The sequence below is a fragment of the Diplotaxodon limnothrissa genome, linkage group LG11 (genome assembly GCF_057381915.1).
Source record: "Diplotaxodon limnothrissa isolate DT_005_m linkage group LG11, D_limnothrissa_male_GT1.1, whole genome shotgun sequence".
Lineage (NCBI taxonomy): Eukaryota > Metazoa > Chordata > Actinopteri > Cichliformes > Cichlidae > Diplotaxodon > Diplotaxodon limnothrissa.
The window spans coordinates 39,451,523-39,478,787 of record NC_140606.1 but is presented as its reverse complement, the minus strand read 5'-3'; the positions used below and the strand labels follow the sequence as shown (position 1 = coordinate 39,478,787).

At 42.8% G+C, this 27,265-nt stretch overlaps 1 protein-coding gene across 1 annotated transcript in view; it reads right to left on the bottom strand.

Annotated features, from left to right (window-relative positions):
- LOC146623610 (collagen alpha-6(VI) chain-like) overlaps nucleotides 1-26,978 on the bottom strand; it is a 54,930-nt gene extending 27,952 nt beyond the window's left edge. The window contains exons 1-20 of the mRNA XM_085366737.1: nucleotides 26,952-26,978; nucleotides 22,503-22,602; nucleotides 21,401-21,988; nucleotides 19,932-20,489; nucleotides 17,078-17,692; nucleotides 16,195-16,752; nucleotides 15,409-15,960; nucleotides 14,560-15,138; nucleotides 12,292-12,855; nucleotides 8,463-8,821; nucleotides 7,726-7,804; nucleotides 6,865-7,007; nucleotides 6,285-6,377; nucleotides 5,623-5,676; nucleotides 5,010-5,081; nucleotides 3,522-3,548; nucleotides 3,371-3,415; nucleotides 2,449-2,502; nucleotides 2,175-2,237; nucleotides 782-847 (exon numbers count right to left, since the gene is read on the bottom strand). Of these exons, the coding sequence (XP_085222863.1) occupies nucleotides 782-847; nucleotides 2,175-2,237; nucleotides 2,449-2,502; nucleotides 3,371-3,415; nucleotides 3,522-3,548; nucleotides 5,010-5,081; nucleotides 5,623-5,676; nucleotides 6,285-6,377; nucleotides 6,865-7,007; nucleotides 7,726-7,804; nucleotides 8,463-8,821; nucleotides 12,292-12,855; nucleotides 14,560-15,138; nucleotides 15,409-15,960; nucleotides 16,195-16,752; nucleotides 17,078-17,692; nucleotides 19,932-20,489; nucleotides 21,401-21,988; nucleotides 22,503-22,602; nucleotides 26,952-26,978 (5,196 nt within the window). The remainder of the gene's footprint in view (nucleotides 1-781; nucleotides 848-2,174; nucleotides 2,238-2,448; nucleotides 2,503-3,370; nucleotides 3,416-3,521; nucleotides 3,549-5,009; nucleotides 5,082-5,622; nucleotides 5,677-6,284; nucleotides 6,378-6,864; nucleotides 7,008-7,725; nucleotides 7,805-8,462; nucleotides 8,822-12,291; nucleotides 12,856-14,559; nucleotides 15,139-15,408; nucleotides 15,961-16,194; nucleotides 16,753-17,077; nucleotides 17,693-19,931; nucleotides 20,490-21,400; nucleotides 21,989-22,502; nucleotides 22,603-26,951) is intronic.
- Nucleotides 26,979-27,265: the final 287 nt, after the last annotated feature.

The following is a 27,265-nucleotide window of genomic DNA, read 5'->3' as shown; positions in this document are numbered from 1 at the left end:
ACATGCAGCGTCAACAGCAGATCTCTGAGAGAAACGACCTCACTGATGTCAGAGGTCAGAGGAAACGTCTCTAAATCCACAACACATTAAACTTGAAGCAGATGTGTACTGCAGCAGAAGACCACACCACGCACTCCTGTCAGCTAAGAACAGAACTGACTGTCTGATCCAATGGCATCCTCTCTTCTGAAAAGAAAGTGACAGGGTGTCACACGCTCGCCCCGCGTCCTCCAGCTCACTTCCACAGTCCGAAGGCATGCTCGTTAGGTTAACTTGTGATTCTGAAGGTATGAAGTGTGAGTATGAGTGTGAATGACTGTGTGTCTCTCTGGGACAGACTGGAAACCTATCCTCGGTGAACAACAGGCTCTGCATCCCCTGAAACCCAACAAATACTTTAGTATCAAAAACGCACAATTCCTCTGATGCCCAGAAGAGGCAGCAGTGAGTCAGTCTCCATAGACACTCGTGTTGGCTGTAGATCAGGAGGTAAATCAGGTCATCTACTAACTGGAGGTTTGGGCAACATACTAACCCGAGCTGCTCCCTGATGCATCGTCAGAGGGTGAATGTTAGAGAGTGAAAAAGTGCTTGTGTGAATGAGGCATGTTGTACGAAGTGCTCTGAGCATTCAAGTGCTAATTTAGAGGCAGTCCATATTAAAAACGTTTACAGCCTGATAAGAAAATCAGCTTTAGTCTCTGTAGATAATTTACGGTAAACTAGTGGCATCATGGCGGCTAACGTTCAGCTTTTACATAAAGATGTGGACGTGTCTTACTGGTCTCCCTGGGCTGCCGGGGTCTCCTTTGGGTCCTGGTCTCTTGTTGTCGACACCCGGGGTGCCCTGTCAGACAAAAACAGTGTTCGGTTCTTGAAGTGGAGCTTCCAGCTGTTTCCCAGCTGCGATCAGCTGTCGGGTTTTCCGACAGAAGAAAGAGCCGATATTACAGTTTTAACTAGGGCTGTGCGATATGACCACAATCTCATATCCCGATATCTGACGTTTATCGTCCGATAACGATATAAATCACAAAAATGTAACATTTTCTGTAAAGTCTGTGAATCTCGGGCAGCTCGACTTGCGTGAAGTGTTTCCAGCTGTGCGTCGAGTGTTTTAACCGATGCATGAAACGACACGTTTTAGACATAAGCTGTAACGGCCGCCGTTTTCTTTGTGAGTATTTATTACACGGCGTGCTGCAGGGAAAAGCCTGTTCTAACGTTGGAGTCTAAGCTTTATTTTTTAGCACCTGGCGGCTCTTTTTTGCTTCTCATCTGTAAATAATCTGCATCTTTCACGTGATTCAGTTTATTTTGAAAGGTCTCAACAGGATCTTGAGCTTTATTGTGAAAGGTTTATGTGGAACATAAACAAGCGGACACGCGATGCTGTTACTGTCGTTGTTGCTAACGACAACGCATAAAAACAGGCGCTTGTGCGTCCGTAGTGTGGTTATATTACATATAAGAGTAAGACAGAACTTTAAGAAATGAATATAGCCACTGCAGTGATCAAAACCATGAAAAAATGTTGCCGTAAACACTTTATTTTGCGACACCACGAAACAAACGACAGCGTAAATGAAACGATAGACGTTTTTATATCGTCATCCGATATATATGGTTATATCGAACAGCCCTAGTTTTAACTGACATTAGTGACATTTAAACGTTTAAACACACAAAAACATCCTGAGAAAACATCGACATGCAGAGTTCTGTGATGGGTTTTTATGGCAGCACGACGTTTGTGGATTATTGTTGTAAATAAAGTGTTTTATGAGTGAATGTAGTGTGTGATCACACCAGGCTGGAAAAGCTCTCGATAAATCCCAGCTTATTTGTATTTGTTAGACAGATCAGACGGGCACAGACAAACTACACGATCAAATATCTTCACCATAATCTTTGTATCATAAAAATATGTGCAGAAACTAAAGAGTCATTATTTCAGGACATTGTTCATATTCAGGCTGTTGAAACAGGTTTTCTTTGTAAAAACAAAAAACCTGAAATATGAAAGGTTTATTTTGCTTTAGCAGTCTGATCGACCTGAACTTGACCTGCCTCCTCCTCTTCCTCGTCCCCCTCCTGCTCCCACATATTAAATAATTAGGAAAAAAAGTCCATGTGACTGCCGACCTTTCTGAAATGAAAGCACCGAAACTCACCGGGTCTCCTCTCAGTCCCTTCTGTCCTTTCAGCCCCTTCTCGCCTCCTGTCCCCGGGATGCCCTAAAGATGATATTTCAGCCTGTCAATCAACCTACCCAGAGGTCAGAGGTCAACAGCTCACAGCTTCATTTTTACGAGCTGAAGTCAAAACACATTTAAAAAAACGAAAACAGAAACAATAACAGTAAAATCGATCAATCGTTTCATTAGGTAACAACGATCAGAGCTGATGCAGCACGAAGCAAAGAAACTTTGAGTGGTTTTTGTTTACTGGGTTTCCCGGAGGTCCTCGTTCTGCTTTCAGTCCACCGAGTCCCGTCTCTCCCTGCAAACAAAACCAGAAGAACGCGTCATCTCTTCTTCTTCCACAGTCACGTGACATAAACCATCATACTCTCCTACCATGATTTGTAAATCACTAGGATAATACAGCATGTGTAAATGTTAATATAAAGAATAATTTTCATATGTAATAATTCATTTATCTAATTTAAACTTATATGTATAATTTAATCCACAGTTGCATTCAAATGATTATATTGAACAGCAGGAGCCAGGTGATGATAAATTCACTGCTCATCAGCAGGTGTCAGCATGTCTGTCACAGCTGTGTTCAGGTGTGTGTTAACACAGCACAAGGAACAAAGGCCTCAGTCAGCAGTGGGACATTGTCCTCAGCCCAGATGTTTGTCAGGCTACATTCTGTTTCACAAAGAGGAGAAAAATCATTACAATATTAGCCTCAGCTAATGTTAGCGGCTAACATTAGCTGATGTTAGCCATTAGCTACATTAGCTAACATTAGCTAATGTTAGCTGATGTTAGTCATTAGCTACATTAGCTAACGTTAGCTGAGGCTAATGTTAGCCACTCCAGGGCCTCCTTGACTCAAACCAGTGTGTCCACTGGCCTGCAGGTGCCCGACACAGAGTAACGGAGTGCGCACTGTGCCAGGATTTATACATCAGGGAAACCAAACCCCCCTCTGGCTTCAAGACAGAAGAGCCACCTCATCAGCCCCCCCCCCCCCCCCCCGCAGCTGAAGACAGCTTCAACTGTTTGTGTGTTGAAAAATAGTAATTTTCTTGTTTTAACAATAGAAATAATTATTAGTTAGATTACTGGTTAGTGAAAAAGTAACGGTGTTAGCAACGCGTCACTGATCAGAAGGCCTCAGTCACAGATGTTCATACCTGCTCGCCATCGATGGCGTTCAGTCCATCCTCCCCGTCGTCCCCCTGCAGCGTTGGAGCAGAATCAGCTGTTACGTCTCACTGCTCAATCTATGATAAACTGTCACTTCTCCAATAAATGCAGCAGTGTCAGCAGACCTCAGTCACTCACCTTGTTGCCTGAGAGGCCTCGGTAGCCCTGCAGATACAAACAGCAGATTTAATGGTTAAAGCGCTCATGTTTGACTTTTTCAGCCCGGCTTCACAGGAATCTTTCAGTTATTTGGATTCGATTAAACGTCTGATATATTTAATATTTGTGTGATATATTTATAACAAACTATAAACAAACTTGTCAGGCTGAAGGACATCACGTCTGACACTGTGGTCAGGAGCACAGGAGCACCACAGGGAACTGTGCTGTCCCCTCTTCTCTTCACCCTGTACACCTCTGACTTCTGCTACAACTCTGAATTATGCCACATTCAGAAGTTTGCAGATGACACAGCCATCATGGGGTGTATCTGGGATGATCAGGAAGAGGAGTACAGAAGTCTGGTGAGGAACTTTGTCGCATGGAGTCACACAAACCACCTGCAACTCAACACCTCAAAGACTAAGGAACTGGTTGTGGACTTCGGGAGGTCCAGAGAAGGTCCACTGCCGGTTCAGATAGAGGGGGAGGAGGTGGAGGTGGTCAACAAGTACAAGTACCTCGGGCTGTGGGTGGACAACAAACTGGACTGGTCATGCAACACAGAGCACCTGTATAAAAAAGCCCAAAGCCGACTGTACTTCCTCAGGAGGCTGAGGTCTTTTAACATCTGCAGGAAGCTCCTGAGGATGTTTTACCAGTCGGTGGTTGCTGGAGTACTTTTCTATGCTGTGGTGTGCTGGGGGAGCAGCACAGCAAAGAAGGACTCATCCAGGCTGGAGAAACTGATCAGGAAGGCTAGCTCTGTGGTCGGCATGAAGCTGGACACTCTGGTGACAGTGGCAGAGAAAAGGACACTAAAGAAACTGATGGACATTATGAACAATGCTGGGCATCCTCTGCACACGGCCATTAACAACCAGAAGAGTCTGTTCAGTGACAGGTTGCTTCTCCCCAAGACAAGAACTAACAGACTTAAAAACTCCTTTGTCCCACACGCCATCAGACTGTTTAACTCCTCTCTGGAGGGGAGAGGGAGGGGAGACAGGGGGACAAAGGAGGGGGGAACAACTAAGCTGTAGTGCCTCTGCACCTCACTGTGCAATACTTTTGTTAATAGTCAACAGTGCAATAGACCTCAATACTTGAAATGTGCAATTCACTTGTATTTTTATTTTTATTTTATTCCTATTTATTCTATTTATCCCCTTTGTATATTTTATCTATACATGTCATTGTATTTACTTCTGTCGTTGCTGTGCTTTTTTGGAAACCGAATTTCCCAGAGGAACCCACCCGAGGGATTAAGAAAGTTTTATCTTATCTTATCTCTTGTTTTTCATGATAAGAACAAAAGTTAATGCTAAAAATCAGTCGTCACACAGTCTGACATGAAAAACATCTCCATGAACTCGTCTGTTCGACTGCAGCGTCATTTTCTCCACGTGATGGAGTAATGATCAGACTTCAGCAGTGCTCCTCTCAGAGGTATGACACATCGCGTACCTTCTGTCCTCTGCTTCCAGGACAGCCCCGGATCCCCTGAAGTCCAGGAAGTCCAGGAGGACCGCGTTCGCCCTGCAACACAAAAGCAAAGTCAGCGCACCTGGTTCGAGCTCTCAGTCTGCTTCGTCCTGTAGGTCCATCTTTCAGTTATCAGGTTATATGAATATTATCTCAATAATACATCTGCATTTAAGTAAAATGTAATTGCCAACTGCTTTTAGGTAGCCCCCATAAACAGGAGCAAGCAGCTGGCAATTGTAGGAAAAAAGAACTTTAACAAGAATTTTAAACTTTAACAAGAAGAACACAAACTACAAACTAGAAAATTCAAAATAAATAATTAAAAGCAAATTTTTTAATGGAAATGAATTCAGGTTTGAAGTTTTTTAATCAGGTTCAAGATCCTTTATTTGTCACATGCATAGTTACACGCAGTGAAACGTGTGCTGACGCGCTGCTCGACTGTGCAAAAGCAGAGAACATTATGTACAAATAACTGAATAAAATAAAACAATCTGGAAATTTTTACATTGAAAATCTGAAAATGTAGATTGTGCGAGTGTCTCATTTACAGCGGAAAGAGCTCGTGGTGGGATGAAGAAGAAGCACTTACACTGACTCCTTCTTCTCCCGGGAAACCCGGATGACCCCGCTCTCCCTTCTCACCCTGTTTATAAAGCAAACAGAACCATCAGAAAGAAAGCAAAGGGCTGGAAAAGCCTTCAGGACACATTTCACAACTAATTAGATTAAGTGGCAGCTGGTCAGTAACGTGATATATTAAAATGATATTTTAGTTATTAGAGTTTATGATATTTGGACAATCGTGTCATGGACACCAGAGCAGCTCCGGCTGCCGTCCACATGAACAGGTTAAAGCTCCATCGTGCAGAGAGGAGCTCGTTTAAAATGGACTGAGGCACAGTGGAAACTGATCTCAGGTCAGACCCATCCATGTGTGGATGGGTCTGTGGGAGAGGGAGCATCCGCCCTGTGGAGCTGGCAGCTGGCACATCTGGACAGGCTCCGTCAGTGCTGAAAGCTATACACAGGTATCAGAGCAGCAGCTGCTCCGTGCAGACGTGTTTTTCATGTTTGAGTGGGATGATGCTAAAGCGCAGAATGCATCTGTTGCATCAGCACGCCTGCAGTCCAGACCTCTGGCCTGCTGCTCAGTTTCATGCAATGATGAATTTTTGCAGTTGAAACGTGAGATATGTTCTCTGTGTTCTATAGTGAAACATTCCTGGTGTAAAGTTGGGGTTTCACACTCACCTTTGCCCCTCGTGGGCCTGGAAGACCACGGGGGCCTTTGTCTCCCCAACATTTGCACATCACTCCGCAGCATTCCCGGGCTGTCACGGTGCTCTGCAGTCAGACGAGGGGGCGAAGGACATACATGAACAATGCACGATCTTTGTGAAGATCTTTAAGAGGCAAACGTCGGTTACTGAACGTTTTGTCTTCAGAGAATCAGGACTCATCAAAATATTACTCGCTATAAACTTTAAGAGGAACGATTATGTCAGCAGGAAAAATGGAAACAGGGAACTGGTCCAATCACAATCCTCCCGTCAGCCGCCTCCTGAATGGCTGATGGGATTATTGTCCCTTTGATTTCTTTGTTGCTTACGTGACTTTTCTTTCAACCTACCCGCATGTTTTGCACTTGGGTCCTCTTATCTCACCTCATGACTCCTTTACTGGTTATTCTGAATAAAATTCACTCACATTTTTTACATTATATGAATAACATGAACGTGGCTCCTTTTTACTCAGACTAAAGATTAAAACTTGCTTTATTTGTCATTTAGAAAAGGTAGAAACGCACTCATGAGCAATGGGACTGACTTACAATCTGTTGGAATATGGTGCTGCCGATGCTCGGCATGCTGATTATGAGCTGATCGGTGTACCCGAATCCGCGGCCAAACTCCACCTTCTGTAGCTGAATGTGGTTAGTGCCCCTGAGAGCCACGGCCAGCAGGGCGCTGACTCCTGCAGACAGGACAACAGACTGGAACGGCGTGGCTTCACAAACACAGTGCACGTACATTTCCACTGGATCTGAATCAAGCAAACTGATTAGGTCTAGAAATATTTAGTAACTTCTCCTCGTAGATTAGATGGATCCAGTCTGATGGTGATCCAAGTGCTTCTTACCCCTCAGCTGTAAAAGGCATTGATGTGAACGCTACAGCTCGAGCTTCAAATTGATATCATAGCTGCTTCTATTAAAATCTTTGCTTAGTTTGAATCTCAGTGACCTGAGAGCCACAGTAAGTCTGATGAAGATCTTGCGGATGTAATAACTTGAGAACAAGACGACGTAGGAAATTGATATCTTAGGTGTGTCTCCTCAGAGGCCGAGGGGTTGCACTAGTATTATATTCAGTTCTTTCAGCTCTCTGTCATTCTACACAAACCACTTTTTCCTGGTTGTTTAGGAAAGTTCTTGTGCTTCCGCTTGTTCTGCTCCACGGGACTTCCTCGTAGCCCAGAATTAAAATTAAAGCATGCGTTTTTATGTTTTAGGACACACATGGGACACTAGCCCATACATCTAATGTAATAACTGAAGAATTTGTGTGCTAACATCAGATCAAAGTGCATGGGGATGTCAATAAAGATGAGCAATGAAAAGTAAAGATGACACAATGAGAAAACCAGAAGCAAAGTTAGGAATGAAGTGATCTTAGTAAATGCATGTTTTTACCAGACTCTCGCAGCAGCTTTGATTCCCGCTGTAGACTCATGACGTTTTCATTGAGTCCATCAGAGAAGATCATCAAGACCTAAACGACAGAGTAAACCACGTCCGACAGTTTAATGTGGATGATGCCTCATGAAGTGGTAATGTTCAGGGCTGAACGATGAAGTCATAGCAGAAGCGCTAAACACTGCAGCTCCTCTAATGTCCACTAGAGGCTCCAGCAGTGAGTCAGTCCCCATATACTCCCGTGTTATAAACAAAGCTCTTTACCATTAGCAGTCTTCATGCTGGGTAACAGTAATTAATGTAATTGAATGTAGTGTGCAGTATTTGGCTACCCAACAGTCACGGCTGCAGTTTATGTGCTAAATTTTAACAAGATGAAAAATAGCACCGTTGCATGTTAGCAACACAGGATATCAATTCAGTTACTCGGATAATTTCATGGTGAAAATGAGAACTGAAGGATTCTGAAAGGTCTAAACTAGGGCTGCCAGCGTTAATCTCCTTAAAATGACTTTAACGCCATAACCACATTAAAGTGGCAAATCTCTGTTAGCGAGTTAGCGCGGATTGAGTGGGGCTGCACGGCATCAACACGTTAGAGTGGTTAGCTCATTAACGCGTTAGTGAGCTAGCGCCGTGCGTGGGGCTGCACGGCGCTAGCTCGCTAACGGTTATGGCGTTAACATCACTTTAACGAGATTAACGCTGACAGCACTAATCTAAACATGTCTCACCTTGACAGTAGCCTTGGATTTGGTTTTGAACTTCTCCTTGTAGAAATTCAGCAGCTCAGAGTTAAAGTAGGTCGGCTGGGACAACTTCCAGCTCAAGACTTTCTTCAACTCGTCTTCACTGAAGTCTGCAAAATTTGTATCATACAAGGCCCTGCCATCACTGTCTACCAAATGGAAGGCGATTTGGGTCTTGACCGGGGACTGGGGGACGCCAGTGCAGCACAAGTTTTCTTCTGTTGAAATATGTGAAATATGATGGACAATCTCTTCCAGGTGTTGGATGTGGTCACTGATCAGCATGTTGTTGGATCCACTCGTGTCAGTAATGTCGAATCCTATTGCAACGTCGATGGTACAATCTGAACATGGGAAGAAAAGCAGGGAAAGGATGTTTGTCTTTGACCTTTTATAGCTAAAGACAGTGACATGTGGACAAGAGGGGCTCACTTATCAAACAACAGGATTAAACAATCAAAGGTACTGATGCTCATGCTGGTACTGCTAACTTTAGCCACATTAGGCAATAGAGTGGATACTTGATGATTTATGTTTACTGTGAATGCAGCACCAGCAACAGTCTTTAAATGATAAGAGGGAAAACATTAGGCATTGTGAGATCATTATGCTATTTTATGCCATATTATGGTTGAAGCTATAAGAATGTGAGAAATGGTCAGGTCACATCTCCCATCCGGATGGTTTATGCTCAAAAGTGTTTGTATGGAATAAAGAGATTGTTGATTGAGCATTTATACACCGAGTGTTGTTCTTCCTTCAGCCCACAGATCAAAAAATTGGAATATTTAACAGCATCTACAATAACAACAGCAGCTCTCGACAAACCAAGCACAAATTACTCAAACCGAAGACTGGGTGTGTTCATACTCGAGGACGTGCATTTCACTTACTAGAGTGGGGTGAATGCACGCAGCAAACCACCACCGGTAGATACTTGCAGGGCTGGACTGGGACAAAAAATCGGCCTGGGCATTTTGACTAGAGACGGGCTCACGAGGTATAGGTAAAGCCATAAAGCCTTTGAATGAAAACAAACACTGTTGTGACAGTGATTCTGGTATATATGTATCAATCTAATAAACCTACACCATCCTCCCTATTCTGGTATTCTAAACAGTACTTAGCTGAAACCAAAAGACTGCTTGGTCAAGTTAACCTCCTGAACCATCTATAACCAAGGGCATAGATTTGGCATAGACGGAAGGGACATGTCCCCACCAATATCCAGCGATTATTGAATTGTCCCCACCAATAATTTGATCTCTTCCAGTAATGAAAAACAAACCCGATTGTCTGTTGCTGTAACAGTAGTTCATGTTTAGAATAACAAATCCCAGCTCACTGACCTGATAGGGGCAATAGTGTGCCTGTATAAGAGGTGCTGGTGTAGTATAACTGAAGTAATGTTGTTAAGTCCTTAAAGTCATATTCTTTTATTGTCATGACTGCATTTGAAGCTATTTTTATTTTTGTATGTTACCTGATTTATATGGAATATGGCTGAAGTGAACTAAAGCCTGAAATACTTAGTCATTTGTTTAATAGTAATTTAACATTATATAATTCACATATAAAACTATGAATTTTAATTTTAAATGGTTTAAAAGCAGGTAGAATAGGCAAGTACATTTCTCCTTTATTTATCAAGAAGCAAAAACAAAAAGGAAAAAAAAAAAAGAAACAGGGCAGGGTTGGGTGGTTGAATCATCCGTCCCCCCCCCCAACACCAAAAACAAATCTACAACACATGGTGGAAACCTGAAATCAAGACAGAGAAGACTAGAGATGACTTACATACATTTGACCAGAGATGAGTAATACTTACTTTACTCGTTACTTGAAAAAAGTAATCGGGATTACTATTGCAAAAACAGTAATTAGATTACCGTTACTTTCCTGTAGGAACGCTGCGTTACTGCGTTACTAAAACCATAATTTTTTTGCGAGAATGTCTCATGACAGTAAGCGAGTGCGACATTCGTGACAACAGCTGTGTGCAGCGTTTAAAGCGTGGAAGTACTGACCTTACTTTGAGTTTGATTCCATAAAAAGTGACAAAAACATTAGTGTCCGCTGTGCGTGGGAAGAAAACTTCTTTTTACAGCGAAAAAACCCTAAACTTCCAACAAGCACCGAGTAGCTACGAGGTGATGGGAAACTCACAGAGAAACTCGCGGATTCTTCCACTGACCGCGGCACACCTGCACCAGGGTAACCCTCCGCCTACCCCACTCCTGCTTTACAGGTGAAAATAGAGCAACAGGACCGCTGAGTCTTTGACTTTATTTATGTTCTGCTGTGTTTTACTTGCATCTATTTGAAAGACTGAGTGTAAACACAAAAACTATTTTATTTTATGTGCTGGAATGTGCAGAAAATAGGTTTAAATGTTAAACTAATTTCTTCCAGTCAGAGAATGTTGCATATAATTTAATGTTTGCTTGATGCATAAAGTTAAAAGATTAAAACTAATAAAACAAGTTTTAAAAAGAGACTTTTCCATTTGATTACATTTTGTATGATTATGTAGAAAAAGTAGAATTGGGCTGAAAGATCTGTCGCTTTATCAGCTACTCAGGCTGTAAATCGTGTTTTTAAAAAGTAACTAAGTAACTAAGTAATTAATTACTTTTGAAAATAAGTAATCAGTAAAGTAATGGGATTATGTTTTTGGGGAGTTACTGATTACCTTTTTCAAGTAACTTGGCCAACACTGCATTTGACATCACATGACTACTTCGATCATAAGATTCAGATAATTATTTAATAAAAACGAGACATTTTAAATGAGAATAAGAAAGAAAAGTACTTCTTTGTGCCCCCCTCTCCCTGTTAATGCCCTACCTGCCCCCCGACAAAACTTTGCTAGACCCACCCCTGCACAGTTACCAGCTGTCAGCTACTTAACTTCAACTCATCCATGTCACCTAAAAGGTAAACCTGTTTCTCCATCACCTGTTCAGCTCTGATGGTTCAGTAAGGACGTCTCCTGGTTTCATCTTCATGTTTCCCTCTCACCACATAACCAAACCGACATCATGACCAGCAGCTTTACAGCTGTGGCTCCAGCAAACATCAGCTGATACTAGAAATTAATATTAAATAAATTCCAACAACAGCTGATCAAGCTTAAACGTGCTGCTGTTGTTTAGCGCGACATCCGCTGGTTTCCTCTTTCTGGCGCAAAGTGGGCGATAAACAAACAAGAGAGCCGATCAGCTGATCATTGATCAGTTTCATGATTGAAGTAGAAACAGGAGAGAGAGGGGAGAGAATGAGAGGAGAAGAGGCAGCTGTGCAGCAAAGACAGAATAACTCCAGCTTTGTGTCTTTTTCATTGTAGCTGAAGTCCGGGACAAATCACTTCCTTTTCACCTCAGTACCATTTTCTTCTCTTTGTCTACGATAAGATTGCTTTCAGAGTTGTTGCCCAAGCAAGGGGGAGGGTGCATCAACCTTCTTGGCTATAATTGGTCCAGCCCAGAGTCAATCATGACCAATAGGCTACCACCTTTCACTCTATACACCGTTACAAACAAAAATGCCCCATAAAAACGAAAAATCACCATCGGGCAGTTGCCCGGTATGCCCGATGGCCAGTCCAGCTGTGGATACTTGTCCCCTGAACTGTGTGGTGTGAAAGCAGTTGCTGTTATAAATGGTGCCCCACATTACGTCACCATTTAAAATATGGAAATTGGATCTTCTGGCTGTCTTGGTTTAGTCTCTCTTTTAAAGTATTCACTCAAAGATTTTCTGTTCGCCTAATTATGAAATTACTAGTCATGTACATCTCTTTTTTCCAACTTACCAATTTTTGGCTCAGGCCCAGTGTCACAGATTTCATCAATGATCTTTGTCTTGATATTTGCCAAGCTGTCGAAGTTCTCGACATCATAGACCTTCTCTGGTGTGCCAGTGATCTGCAGGAGCTGTAGGTAAAAGACATCTCCAACAGCAATGGCGAATACTGTAACCCCCATTTTCCTGAGCGCTTCTGCGGCATCCTCCACGTCATCATGAGAGTTACCATCTGTGATCAACACCAGGTTCTTGGGAACACCTCTGCGGCCTCCATTTGATTCATGAAAGTAGTCCCTAATGTGATCCAAGGCTTTTCCAAGATTAGTGTTTCCACCGTTATAGCTCATGTTAAGGATATGCTCAATCAGCTTCGTCTTGTCGTTGTACGTGTTAAGGTAAAACTCATGTTTAGGATTATCACTGAACTGTGCAAGTCCGACATGTGCAAACTCTTTTCTGACATTAAAGTTGTCCACCACACTTGCTGTGAAGTTTAACATTATTGTGTGCTGGCTTTGGTTGATGCTGCTCGAGTAATCGAGTAGGAAGACCAAGTCTGTCTGGTTGCAAACTGCCAAAGAAAAAGCAAGAAAGAGACATTTGATGCCATTAATACACAACTGTGCTGTGAATTTAACACTGTGGCATCGTCAGGCTTCCATCAATCAGCCAACCAACAACCTGATGCCATCTTTGGTTAGACTTTTGTATCTATTGTGACACCGGAAGAAGGGTTGACCAAAAAATTAGACATTAATGAAAAACTTGGGAAACATTAAACATACATATATTATATAATTATTATAATATATTAATCAGAATCAGAATACTTTGATTCCTAGGGGAAATTATTTTATATCATATAATATAACAAATGTCCCACGTGTGGGACTCATAAAGGTTATCTTATCTTAATATAATATAATATAATATAATATAATATAATATTATAATTGTCACAGTTTGCCAAGGCAAACTGCGTGGAGTGGATCCAGGTGCAGACATTCTCAAACTCAAACTTAACTGATGATGAACCATTTATTAAAGCAGACAGAACAGTACAAAATAAAAGGGCGAAAACAACACAAACTAAGCAATAACCTAAACTGGGTAAACTCAAAAGGAAACACGAACTATGAAAAACCCTGGCAAATAGAAAACCAAACTCTAAACATTGCAATGATGATGATGAGGATGAGGATGAGGATGTATGAAAACCTGAACGCAGGACTTGGCATGGGAACAACACAGACGATCCGACAAAGAATGAGAAGGCACAGACTAAATACACACAGGAGGCTAAGAAGAAGTGGGAACACACGGGGAACAGCTGACACACATGAACACAACGACATAACGACATGGAAGAGTAAAACTGAACACGATGAACACAGGAACACAAGACCTCTTCAAAATAAAACAGGAAACATAAGACGCAGACATGACAACCTGAACTTGACAAAGTAAGACAGACATGAAACACATGAAGGGCAAGGGAGACTTAGCAGGGGAGTAAGACACAAGGGGAATCTAATAACAAAGAAGTATAACAACCTAGGCATGAAAAAAAATGAACGTAGAAAACCTGAAGGGCTTAAACTAAAACTCAAAACGCTGGGTCAAAAGACCCTGTGGAGGACCACAAGAGCCACGCGCGTCGAAATAAAGATTTCTGTGCTTCAATAATGAATTGTAGAATAAATTCTGCATTTGTAAATTCATTTTGGAATTCCAATTTAATAAACTGCATTTCAAAATCCATTTCCCTTTCCTGTTCGCTCCGGGATTAGCTGCTGGATTAGCTGCTGGATTAACAACTTCATTTTAAAAATCGTGCGGCTATTCAAATTAGCCACACCGTGGGATGTAAGGAGCTCTCTGATTGGTTGGACAGACCTCTCTGTATGCTCTGTGATTATAAAGGCCTTAAATTCTGTGATATATACTGTCAATGATTTTCACAGAGGTCCTAAAGTACTTAAATCTCTGCTGATAGTCTGGTTGTTTATATTTTCACATGTTTTTGTGTCTGTAGGGCTGTTTGATGACGTTTCGGACTCCACAAATACAAAATTTATTCTACAATTCATTATTTAAGCACAGAAATCTTTATTTCGATGCTCGTGGCTCTTGTGGTCCTCCATAAGACCCAGGATCGTGACAATAATATAATATAATATATAAAGCAGCTTGAGGTAATTGCTATATAAATAAAACTGAACTGACTCAAAGACAACTAAAGGGAGCATAATAATTCCCTTTGGGACACTCTTACCTCGCTTAGTGGAATTGCAGATGACAGAAGAAATGTTCTGGTACAGAGTTTCCAAATCCTTAAAATTATCGACAAAGAAAACTTTGGATGTGTCACCACCAGCCATGGTCTCCAGCTCGTCCCTCTTTGCGTCCTGCACTCCGATACTGATGACTGTGATCCCATTTTGTCGCAGAGCATCAGATTCTGCTTTCAGTCTGTCAGAGTCTCGAGCTTCTCCATCTGTGATCACCATGAGAATCTGAGGCACACTGATATCTTTCCGACCACCATGTTCAGCGTTGAAGTACGGCAGCGAGTATGCCAAAGCAGCACCTGTGTATGTGCCTCCTTGTGGTTGTACCAGCTGCTGCAGAGCTTCAAGGACTTTTCCTTTGGAGTAAATTTCATTTAGAGTAAAGCTGGATTTGGGTGTGTCAGAGTAGAGAATGACTCCAAAACGAGTCAGATCTTTACCAACTGTGGTCTGGTTCACAACTGAAGCCATAAAGGTGTGCATACTTTTGAACTGTTCCTTCTTTATGCTTTCAGAACCATCAACCAGAAAAATAATATCAGCCTTTACTGTCTTTTTACAATCTGGATGAAGGAAAAAGAGAGGAGGTTAGCAAAAACAGAACTTTTTGTTGTCACAATAAAAACTAAAATAGCAAAACAAACATTTTAAAAGTCATTTTTATTTTACCAAATCAATCATTAACCATTTGTGCTGAGGTATTAATGGGTTTAATATATTAAAAACTTTTTGAGTTAATTGACTGAATGATTTAGCACCTCCACAGACTCCACCTTTGGTTGTACCTTTTAGACAGTCACACATCACAGATGGTTTTAAACAGCCTCTCTTACCTTTCTCACAGAACTTCAAGGCCAGCTTGGTCTCTAGTTCCTTCAATGCATCAAAGGTATTCTCAATAAAGACCCTCTGCGATGAGCCACTGATCTCCGACAGTTCCTGCTTGTTAGCCTTATCCACTCCAATGGCATAGATCACCACTCCTTTGGCCCTCAGAGCATGAGCTGGTTCTCTGACGCTATCTTGGGATTTACCGTCTGTTAGAACGACCAACCACTGCTTCATCCAAGGCCGCCCTCCTCTGGCTGCATCAAAATACTGTGAGACTTCTGTGATGGCCGTGCCAGTGCGAGTGCCTTCGTTCATCTGCTTCATAACATCGATGGCGTTTAGCATTCCTTCCAGGTTGTAGTGTGTGGTGAGGTCGAACTCCAGGCGTCTGTTGGTGCTGTACTGCATAAAACCAACATGCACCTTATCCTGTCCAATGTTGGACTTGCTAATGACAGATTTCATGAAATTTTTCATCTTTTGGAAGTCTTCCACAGAGATACTCTCAGAACTGTCAGTTAAGAAAAATATGTCGCTTGGTATGTCTTTACAAGCTGTGGATGAAAAACAAATAGAGGTTAGTGTGGTTTTCTCTTTTTACAGTTATTTCCCTACCTAAATCTAGAATTGGCAATTTTGAACATGTGAAAGTCCCATAAAAGAAAGAGGAAATCATGTATACATCTAATCAAGTTTTTGAAATAGTTTATGGTCCTGTTCTCTATCCTCTCCTCTTATTATCTCAATGATGTGTGCTACAAAGCAAAGCCCAACTTAATTTAACTCACTTTCCGAACAGATCTCTCTGATGACGTCATTTTTGATGGTTTTCAGGGCATCAAAATTACTGACAAAAAACTTTCTCTTTGGATCCCCAGCAATCTCATTCAGCTCATTATCATTTGAGGCATTCACCCCGATGGCGTAGATGATGACCCCCTGCGCCCTCAGTTCTTCTGCAGCATCTTTAACTTTATCTTGGGATTCTCCATCAGTGATGGCGATCAGGTACTCGGAGACTTTGTAGCCACGGCTCGTCTTTGCGTTCTGAAAATGTCCTTTCATGGATGACAGTGCTTTTCCTGTGTTTGTTCCACCTCCTTTGTGAAAGATTTCCTTCACAGCCTTTTCCATTGTCTTAGCATCTGAGTGCTGTGTTAGGTCGAACTGTAGAGAGGGGGAATCTGAATATTTAACAAGACCCATGCGAACATGGTCTGGCCCAATACGGAAGGTATGAAGAAACTCAATGATAAACTTCTGCATGTCTGAGAAATCTGCATTTTCAATGCTCCCTGAGTCATCCATCAGGAAGAAAATGTCAGCCAGGTCCTTTTTATCACATGCTGAAGAGAAGAACAAAGAGTTAGATCTTCTCACACAGTCAAAGAAAGCGAGTTTGAACTGAACATTCAGAGTCTGAAATGTTTGAGAAACCATGTTTACACCCAGCATTTTTACAGGCTGCTTATGAACAACTATAACTTAATAATGGATGAGCGGTTTCTTACTCTTTTTTCTTATCTGGGAAATTTATCAGGTAAGATCCAGTCACCCACCTTGACATACCTCTAACACTAACACAGAGCATTGCATCAATAATGCTACTACAAAAGTTAACATTTCTCAGGGAAAACTAACGGCAACTTATCAGGAAAGCTTAGTTCAAACCTTCTTTAGTCTCTGCATCACTTTCCTTGTCCTGGACCCCGATCTGGAAGATGGTGTTGCACAGGGTTGCCTGCAGAGTTTCTTTCAGGGGTTTCAGCTTGATGAAACTGTCCACAGTAAAAACAAACTTAGACTTGGGGTAAGATGCCATCTCCAGCAGTTCGGCTTTATTGGCGTCTTTGATTCCGACAGCGAAAACTGTGACACCAGCTCGACGGAGAGCGATCGCAGGTTCCTTCACATTATCCCGGGATTTACCGTCTGTGATTACCACCGCTACCTTCGGGACATCCTCCCTGCTGCCCTTTTTTTCAGTGAAGATGTTTTTCAGGGCGAAGTATAAGGCAGCTCCAGTGTATGTATCACCTTGACGGTAAGGCAGGAAGCTGATGAACTGCAGAATGTCTGCCTTGTCTCTGAATGAGTTGAGGGAGATGTGTGCAGTCGGCACGTCGTTGTATGTAACAATGCCTACTCGGATTTTAAATGGACCAGTTTCCAGGCTGCTGATGACCGAGCGCAGGAAGTCACGCATCAGCCTGAAGTTTTCCTCTCCAATGCTTCTAGACTCATCAACAATGAACACAATGTCTGCCTGGTTAGCTGTTTTGCAATCTGTGAAAGGAGCAGACTCAGTTTAGTCAACCCAACTGAAACTGTATGTGATATGAATCTGAAGCCTAGACTGTCACATGTACCCCAATCAGAAAACATGGGTGAATAAGGAAGTGCAGCTTCTACTAAAGGCACGTACCAATACCGTCAGATCAGGGGATGCTCAGACCTACAGTACGTCCAGGAATGACCTGAAGAGGGGCATCAAGAAGGCGAAGCACAGCTACAATCTGAAGAACACTTTGTCAGCTCTGACTCACAACATATGTGGATGGGCATTCAGGCCATGTCTGACTACAAGCCCAGCAATTCCACACAGACAGCCATGGATTTGTCCTTCCTCAATGAGCTAAATGACTTCTATGCTCGTTTTGTTAATGACAACAAAGAAAAAGAAACCCTACCCCCTGATGACAGCATTTCAGGACGTGTGCTTTGAGCATGTGCAGAGCAGCTTGCAGGGCTCTTCACAGACATCTTTAACCTGTCGCTTGCCCAGGCAGACATGCCAGCGTGCTTCAAGACCATCTTCATCGTGTCAGTGCTAAAACACTCATCACCAACTAGCCTGAACCACTATCGCCCTGTTGCTCTCACGCCCATAGTTATGAAGTGCTTTGAGCAACTGGTCCTGGCACACCTCAAGGCATGCTTGCTCCCCACACTGGATCCTCACCAATTTGCCAATCGAAGCAACAGGAGTACAGAGGATGCTGTACCCACAGCGCTGTGTACTCTCACACCTGGACAACAAAAATACTTATCCAAGAATGCTGTTTATTGACTTCAGCTCAGCATTCAGTACAGTTATTCCCTCCAAGCTGATCACCAAACTTGTGGATCTTGGAATCAGCAGCTCCACCTGTACCTGGATCATGGACTTTCTGACCAACAGACCCCAGCATGTTAGGTCAGGGTATAACTGCTCTGCTGTGTGCCGAGCCCGTTCCTCTGACTGCAGACCTAGGTGAGTCTGCTACAGTGAAGAACTAAAGCTGTGTGGTGCTGACAATAACCTGTTCCTGAGTACCAGCAAAACCAAAGAGCTCATTGTGGACTTCAGGAGACAGGAGACGGACACCCATGTCCCCATCTACATAAATGGCACAGCTGTTGACCGGGTGTCCAGCTTCAAGTTCTTGGGGACCCACATCTCTGAGAATCTGTCCTGTTCAACTACAACCTCCAGCCTGGTCAAGAAGGCCCATCAGTGCCTCTTTTTCTTGAGGACACTGAAGAAAAAACACCTGTCTGCTGTCATACTGAGTAACTTCCACCACTGAGTGATAGAGAGCATCCTGTCCAACTGTGTCACAGTGTGCTGTGGGAATTGCTCTGTTGCTGACAACAAGGCACTGCAGCAGGTGGTGAAAGCTGCGCAATGCATCACAGGGACTCCACTTCCTGCCACTGAGGATGTCCACAAGACGAGGTATCTATGCCGAGCACGCATCATTCTCAGGGACTCCTCTCATCCTGCCAATCAACTCTTCCAGCTCCTGTCCTCCACAAGGCGCTACAGGAGCCTTCAGTATATATGTATATATGTAGCACATCTGTATATCTGCTCGTCTGTAGAGCATTATAAATATCTGTATACTTAACTTATATGTACATAATCTGTCATAACTATTTCCATCTTTTATCCTACACATATCTGTATATAATCTGCTCCTATTGCACTTACTGCTTTTGCATTTCTGATTAGATGCAAACTGTATTTTGTTTTCCTGTATTCATTCATGTGTAATGACAATAAAGTTGAATCCTGATAATGCTGCAGGCAGATTTCAGGCATGATTGAGTTTCACTCACCAAACAAAGCATAAAACCTAAGCAAAATATTAAAATGTTAGCCTCATGAATAAAAGAACAGAAATGGTGGATTTCCTTCCTTCATTGAGTCTTTTTATGGTCTACTGTGACATGCGAGTGAAAAGGCTAGGCTGACATGTTCCAGATCCAGGTTTTTGTACACCTGGATCACAGTTGATAGTAACGGGTCTTAAACTACAGTGAACGGCTATTTAGTTTTAAAAGAGCAAAGGTATGTTGAAAAAAAAACCCTCAGGTGATTGTGTGGAGACTTTCTGCATCGTTAGTTGGGATGATCTGACTGCTTCCTCTGGAAAACTCTGGCTTACTTATAATAAACCATCGTTGCATTTATAGCTGCTTCAGAAACACTGCTGTGTAGTTACTGATGATGATGATGATGAACTGATGGCGGCTTTCTCACCTTTAGTGACAGTCTCCACTCTCCGGGCCGTGAGCAGGTCAATCAGCAGAGTTACTCTTGAAGAATCAAAGATATAGCCAGGGCTGGCAAAGCGGTCCAGAGCATCCTTTGTCGCACCTGCGTCCATCCCCACAATAATTACCCCCTCGTCTTTCAGATTTTCAGCAGACCGAAACACAGGATCATCCGAGTCTTTTCCAGCCACTACAACCAAATACTGTGGGGTTCCCTGTTGTGCGCGGCCTCCTGCCTCAGCAGTGAAGAAGTTCTCTTTAGCGTAGGACAGAGCTTGTCCAAGATTTTGTGGTTGGCCTGTTTGTGAACGCAGTCGGAAACGTCGAGCAGCGGTCACGATCTGCTGCTTGGTTTGATAAGTGTTGAGACGAAAGTCAACTTTGACGTCCTGACCGTACTGGGCCAAGCCGACACGGTAACCAGACGCTCCAACTTCCAGTCGATTCAACAGTCTGAAAAGCTCATTTCTAAACAGGGTAAACTGATTGGAAGCTATTCCACTGTCCACCAGGAAGAAAACATCTGCAAACCTGTCGACCAAAGCTGAGGAAGACAGAAGCAAAAGTGTTTTAGTACAAGTTCATGTTCAGTATACAACAAGCCTAGCGCTCATGTGATCTACTACCTGTCATGAACTGGCTGTGCGCAGGCTGGAGAGGACCCAAATGCGAACTCTCGGAAGAGAGGACGTGAACTCAAAATATAACTTTATTTTCTGAACGGAAAAAGGCAATACAAAACTAAACTGGGAAATTCTACTAATACTAGACCCAGGAAAACAGGGAGAGGCACACAACCATGAGGGAGGATGTGACATGGAACTGAGGGAGACGCTGACATAATTACACAGAAGACAGCGAGGGACGTGGGAGCACACGGGGAACACAGCTGAGACCAATATTCATAACAAGACAGGGGAAGAGCAAACAGAGCATGACGTACAGCGACAGGAGACCATCAATGTAAAACGGGAAGCACACAGAGACGCAGACTGGAGGGGCGAGAGAGCACAGAGGAGCACGAGAGAGAGAGGACAAGACGAGCTGGGGAACATAGGAAAACATGACAAAATCAAACAAGGAGAAACACGGCGCAAGCACTCATACAACTAAATGAATATACACAGAAGGAGACACAGGAGTCAAGACACGAGGGGAATCTAAAAGGTTAAACAGAACAACCTAGGTTCTATAGAATAAACACAAGGAACCTAAAACATAAATAATAACACCAAATGACGAAAAACGCAAGTGAACACAAAACACTGGGTCAACAGACCCAGGACCATGACACCACCTCACAGTGCTCAGAGGCACAGCTGAGGATGGACCAAGCAAAATGTGCATTTTCAGCTTTCTGTTGATTCTTGTGTCAAAACTGTATTCAGGTGCTTCTTAGATATAATTAATCGTGCAATAAAGAGATCACTGTATCAACCAATCAGCTTTCTTTACCTAGCGTCTGATCCTCCAGACTGAGACAGACCGTTTTCAGCAGGTTGTTGGTCTGGTCCTGGAGCTTCTGGTAGCTGACAGTGGTGAGGACGAAGCGCTCCGAGGGCCAGTTAGCGATGGTTATAAGCTGTGTCCTGCTGAATTCTCCGACCCCGATGGCGAACACGATGACACCGTGCTGCCTCAGTCTCCTGGCAGGTTCCAATACGTCATCTGTTGATTTGCCATCTGTGATGACCACAGCAATCTGAGGCACACGGCGCTCGGCTCGGCTGCCGGCCTCTTTGGTGAAGTACTCCGTCCGGAGGAAGTCTATGGCTTTGCCGGTTTTTGTGCCGCCTCCTCGGTGGGCAAGGTTTTGCACTGCAGCCAGCAGGGAATTCTTGTCCCTGTGATCCGTCAGCTGGAACTCTGGATAAGGATCGTCGCTGTACTGCACCAAACCGATCTGAACCTTGTCGGGGTCGATTTCAAAGCCCTGGATGGTTTTGCGGAGAAATGTGCGGATCTCCTGAAAGCTTTTATCATTGATGCTGGACGAGCCATCAACTAGGAAGACGATGTCACCGACGGTGACGTTTTCACACTCTGGATAGCAGCAAAAGAAAATCAGTGTTCATACACAAGTATTACAGGGAGATGACACACAGTCCCAGAATAACATTATCAACTAAGCTCCATTAATTGTGATGAACTCATGAAACAAATGTTCTGTCTCCTGTTCTCTACTATTAATCCCACTAACCCTCTACGGCACACGCTATGAGCTCACCGAGGAATCAAATAGTCATGATTTGTTTTTGGTTTTTTGCTGCTTACTATTGGATGCTATACCATTGTGAAAAACGGAAAAATATCACACTTTAATGGAGTAAACAGAAATATATCAGCAGAAAAATGAATTAAATTGGTGTCTCAATTCCTTTAGAAAGGATAAAATAGACTTTTTAGTCTGGAAGCAACACCGTGCCCCTGATAGTTAACAGTTTGTCTTTGAAAGCAATCACATGAAATGTACAAAAGCACATGAGCACCTGGATTATCCTGTATCTAAACTCAGGTTTCAAAGACACAGCCCGGCATGCTGCGTTCAAGTACCGACCTCTGACTGTCTGAGCAGCGACGCCACAGAAGAGTGCCGCCGTGATGAGGCTGAAGAGAAGACCTGCCCTCCCCGTCATGTTGGGACCGCTCACGTAGTTCTCTCCTCCTACACCAGCAACAAGACGGAAAGAGTGCCAACAACATTGTAGACATTATAAATTACGTGAACTTGCTTTCACGCATAATGACGTGACTTTATTTTTTAATCAGTTCATTTCACGAAGTCTAGTCGTTTGTCCAGATGAAGCTTTGCAAACCTAAGCCGTGCTGCCGTGCACGTTTTTGGAGCGAACGTTCTCCTGTGACTCTGCCCACGGGCGGATCTACAGGGCTAGCATGGGCTGGCATGTGCCTCCCTAAAATAATAATAAGCTAGCATTAACACTTTGAGCCTAGCTACAATTAACAGTTAATGTGAACTCTAAAACAGAACATATTACATAGTGAGCCCCTCCCCCCCACCCCTCCACCAATGAAATGGTTCCTCCTGTAGCTCGGGACCAACTTTACATCTTTATGTGAGTAACAGCCGATGCTTGTGGTTGTCCCAGAGCGCATTTGAATCAACACCGTGGGCATTTCCAGATTTCACACACGAGGTTTATTGTTCCAGTCTGGAAATGGAATGAAGGTTATTGCTGTTAATGCCGGCGCCTCCAAATCACATGACCGATGTATAGGCTTTGGAGCGTGATGTCACGGGAGGGGGTGTGACCAGGATTTTTGGTTGAGGCGCCATATTTCTGGGCCAAACAAAGCGCTAGCGAAAGAGGAGAGAAAGCACACGGTTAACACGTACTTGCTGTGTGGTCGTAACGTCAGACGCACAACCGGCAGGAGAATAAGCTTGAAAATAGTTTATCTTTTCATTGTTTCCCCACCTGGAAGCATCATGAGGGTAGTTTTATTTGCGATGGGATCTGGGGTCATAACAAATTAGAACAAACATCCTAATGAGTGATTTTGCAGAACTATGTTCTATTTATAGAGTTGCTATTTGGCATTATTGCAGAAAAACTTGCCAATGAAATGGATGAAACACATCGTGACTGGTTTCCAGCGCTACACATGGGGCACTCTGAAATCCCTGCTTCAAACGTACCACCATGCCAATCAGATTACTTCTTCCATGTGAGGGTGAAGAGGGGACCCTCCTGGGTAAGATGGTGAAGGTTTGCTGTGTCTGCTGAACAGTCTGGTAGTAAAACCAGGCACAAATGAAACTTGCTCTTGTTAAATACTCTTAAAAGTCTTGTGCTGTAAATACCGGCAATTTTTCAAAAGATACATTAAACCGAGTAGTGTTAGTGGTGGGTGATATTATGTAATTTGAAAAATGTGTTTCTTTATTCAACAAACGTGGATGTGTCCCTCCAGAGGTTTATAATTGTGAAACTGGTTCACCTTGTACGCGCTGACTCCACAGACAAGATAAGAAAATATATCAGGCTGAGTGACTAGCGGTTGGTCTTCAGGGTTTCTACTCCACGGCTGTACTTCATACGGGTCCACATTTCCAGTGCTCGATATTTTTGGCAAATACCGTCTCTTTGCATCTGGACACAAGCTGTCCCTGTACCGTCCTTTTTCTTTTGAGCTGCTTTTAAGCATGTTTCTAACAACCTTCCTTCCAGCTCACGCCAGAAATATGGTGCCACGCTCCCACAATACATTGTGCCGATACGTCAGTTCCAAAGCCCTATACTTACTGCTTTGATGTATTGTAACCATATATGTACAATGCACATTACAGGACGTAACAGTAGGTGTAAAAGAAATGGCTTTGGTTTCCATGCCACCCTGAGAAATCTTCTCTAGTTTTCTAATTCTACTGTTATGAACTTTAACCTTTACCATGCTGAGGCCTGTCCACCTGACCTCCTATGTCAGGCGTTACCGAGCACTGGTTAAAGTTTTTTTTGGTGTTTAGGGCAAATAAAAAAGGTTCGCTCGAGTCAGAGAATAATCTGAAATGCAAAGATGAGTTAGTTATAACACAGACAACACAAGAACCAACATTTTTATATTCTGCCAGTTAGAAATATTTCTTTGATTTTTAATCATTCTAAAACACTCAAATCAGAATCGTTAATCAATTCTATGAAATACTGAAGAATTTCAAAAATAAATAATAAATAAAAAGACGAGAAGTCAAACCTCATTCATTCTGCAAATGCAAGCTCGCGCAAACGTACTGTGACAAAATGTCGAGAAAGAAAAGTAAATATAATATTTTGACTTTATTCTTAAAATTACTATTAACAACAGATTCTGGAGAAAAGGAGTGAGATTAGAGATCTAAAATCCAGTTTCAACCTTTTTCATGAAATATAAACTTTGATTAAATGCTAAAGCAAATAAAAAGCAAAAGTATAAGAAAGTAATAACATTATTTAAACATTTCTCGATGCATGCTTAGTCATCCAGGTAAGTAACTCTCCAAAAGTTGATTCTGTTCATCTGGACGGAGCATTTTCAGTGGAAATTATGCACATTTACATAATCATGATGAAGGACCTGCCTCCCAGCCCATTGTTCCTCAGTGGGCTGTTTCAGTCATTATGCAAATGTATGTTTATAAGATTGAGACCTGCAGTCAGCTGAGACTGAAGACGTCACCTGGATGATGACGAAACGTTTCTCCCACAAAACGCTGCGTCCAGATGAACAGAATCAGCCTTTGGAGATTATTTAAATATTCTTTTTTAAATATGGCCCTGGTACTCCTTCGTAGGCAGAATGAGTTTTTACACATGAGCTGATGAACATAAGAACACACAGGCTGCATCTCTGTAGCTCATCAACAAACACCATCACACGCAGTCACCACAAAAGCCCGCTGAGGTAAAACAGCACGTCTTAATTCTCTACGCCAGGGGTCAAAGTTCAGTCCTCAGGGCCACATGTGCTTGCTGCGACGCGCCTGAATAAAATCAGTAGCAAGACTCTGTAGAACCTGACTGCATGCTGACGTTGCAACCCTACTCAGGTTAATTTGATTAAATGTTTGGAAAAATGTACTTTTACTGCACTGTGTTCATTCACTCATGAGCTGCTGTAACATGAATCAAATGGCTGAATTGCACCTCAGCATTAGGGCTGGGTTTTGATAATCGATTTATTGATTAAAAATCGATTCTGGCTTGGATAACGTAAAATCGATTCATTAAAATTCTGAATCGATTTTTTTAATATAAATTTATTTTGCCCAAAACGCCAGAATCTCAGGTTGAACTTCACAAAATTTCAAGAACCACCAAACAGCTAAAACAGTAAATGAGAGCAGGAACACAAAGACGTAAACACACAGCGCGACCCGCGGATCAGAATCAGTGAGATGTGACTTTCTCACGGTCGGTGCTGGAAGCCGACAGCTCGCTGACTCTGATCTGTCGGCGCTTTGTGTTCACGTCCTTTATGCGCTGATTCTAAAGCTGTTGGTTTGATGTCTCTCCAAACAATATTGACCGAACCAGCAGCAAAAGAAGATCCAAACGCTTCACATAAACATCGTCATGATTCACTCTTTCACTGTTTTGCTTCCACCGCGATGCACAGCTCTCTCTCTCCCTCTCTCTCTGTTTTCTGCATTATTCGCTTGCTTGTTACGCACCAGTCTACCGTTGCTTACAGGCTGTCGGCCGCTGTTTTTTTTTCCTTTTACTTACTTCCAAAAAGAAAACCTAATTTCTGCCGTTCAATACTGAACAAATTTAAACTTTTTAAAATTATGCAAAATGCAAAACGCTCAGCCGTGTCTCTAATAAAACCGCTGTAACGTCAGAGGTGATGTTCATGTGTTGATTAATGGTTTTCTTTCGTTTTTGATCTACTGCAGAATATTTTTATAAAATCCCAGAACAGGAAAACCTCCTTCATGTTTTTCTGTTTTATCTTCAGCTACTTTGACACAAAGGCCTCTGCTGTGATGCTCACACCTTTGATAAAGTCTCGAAAGTGTCAGCTTCCTTTTTATAGATACAAAAATATGTAAATGTACCGATCTGAATTATAATATGACAGATATGGGCAGATCTGAAAACATGCTCAATAGTCATCTGAATCTACAAACTATAAATAGCTGCTGCTCCAGTGATCTGAGTCAGCAGTGTCAGTCCATCCAAGCAACATTCATCAGGCAGCACATTCTCAATGAATCCCGTCTGCTCTGACACACCGTGAGCTGCTGAAGCTCAGTCTGTAGTTTGAGCTCCACTAAAAGTCTCAGCAGACAAGCAGCTGCTTTCACAACATCACAGCTGGAATCACACAAAACTGACCTGTGATCAGACATCATCAGGTGATATTTCAGGAGGAGACAGACGGTAAACTGCGCATGCAATCATTTCCTCTCTGACACAACAGGAAATTCCAAACTTCCCAAATTGACTCAGAAAAATCTGCATATTTTCTTTGACTGCAAGATTAAAGAGAAAAAGACATGAACCCACTTACAGCTCTGCTGCAGCAGCATCAGCACCTCTGCAACCAAACACAGCTGATCCAGAGCTGCAGCTCAGGGCTGCTTTTAGAGGAGGAGAGGGGCGATGGCGGGGGTGGAGGAGGAAAGGTGGCACCTCCTCCGGCTCCTCCCGTCATCTTCCTCATTAGAGGTGGATTTACATGTTTGACTTGTGAATCAAAAGGATTTTCTGGTCACACTGAAGCATCTGTGCGCTTTTAGCTTAAAACCTTTAGCTTAAAATCTCAGAGTCGTGCCGAAGAGTTTCTAACTGCTGGCTTCTCTGAGCTTCTTACTCT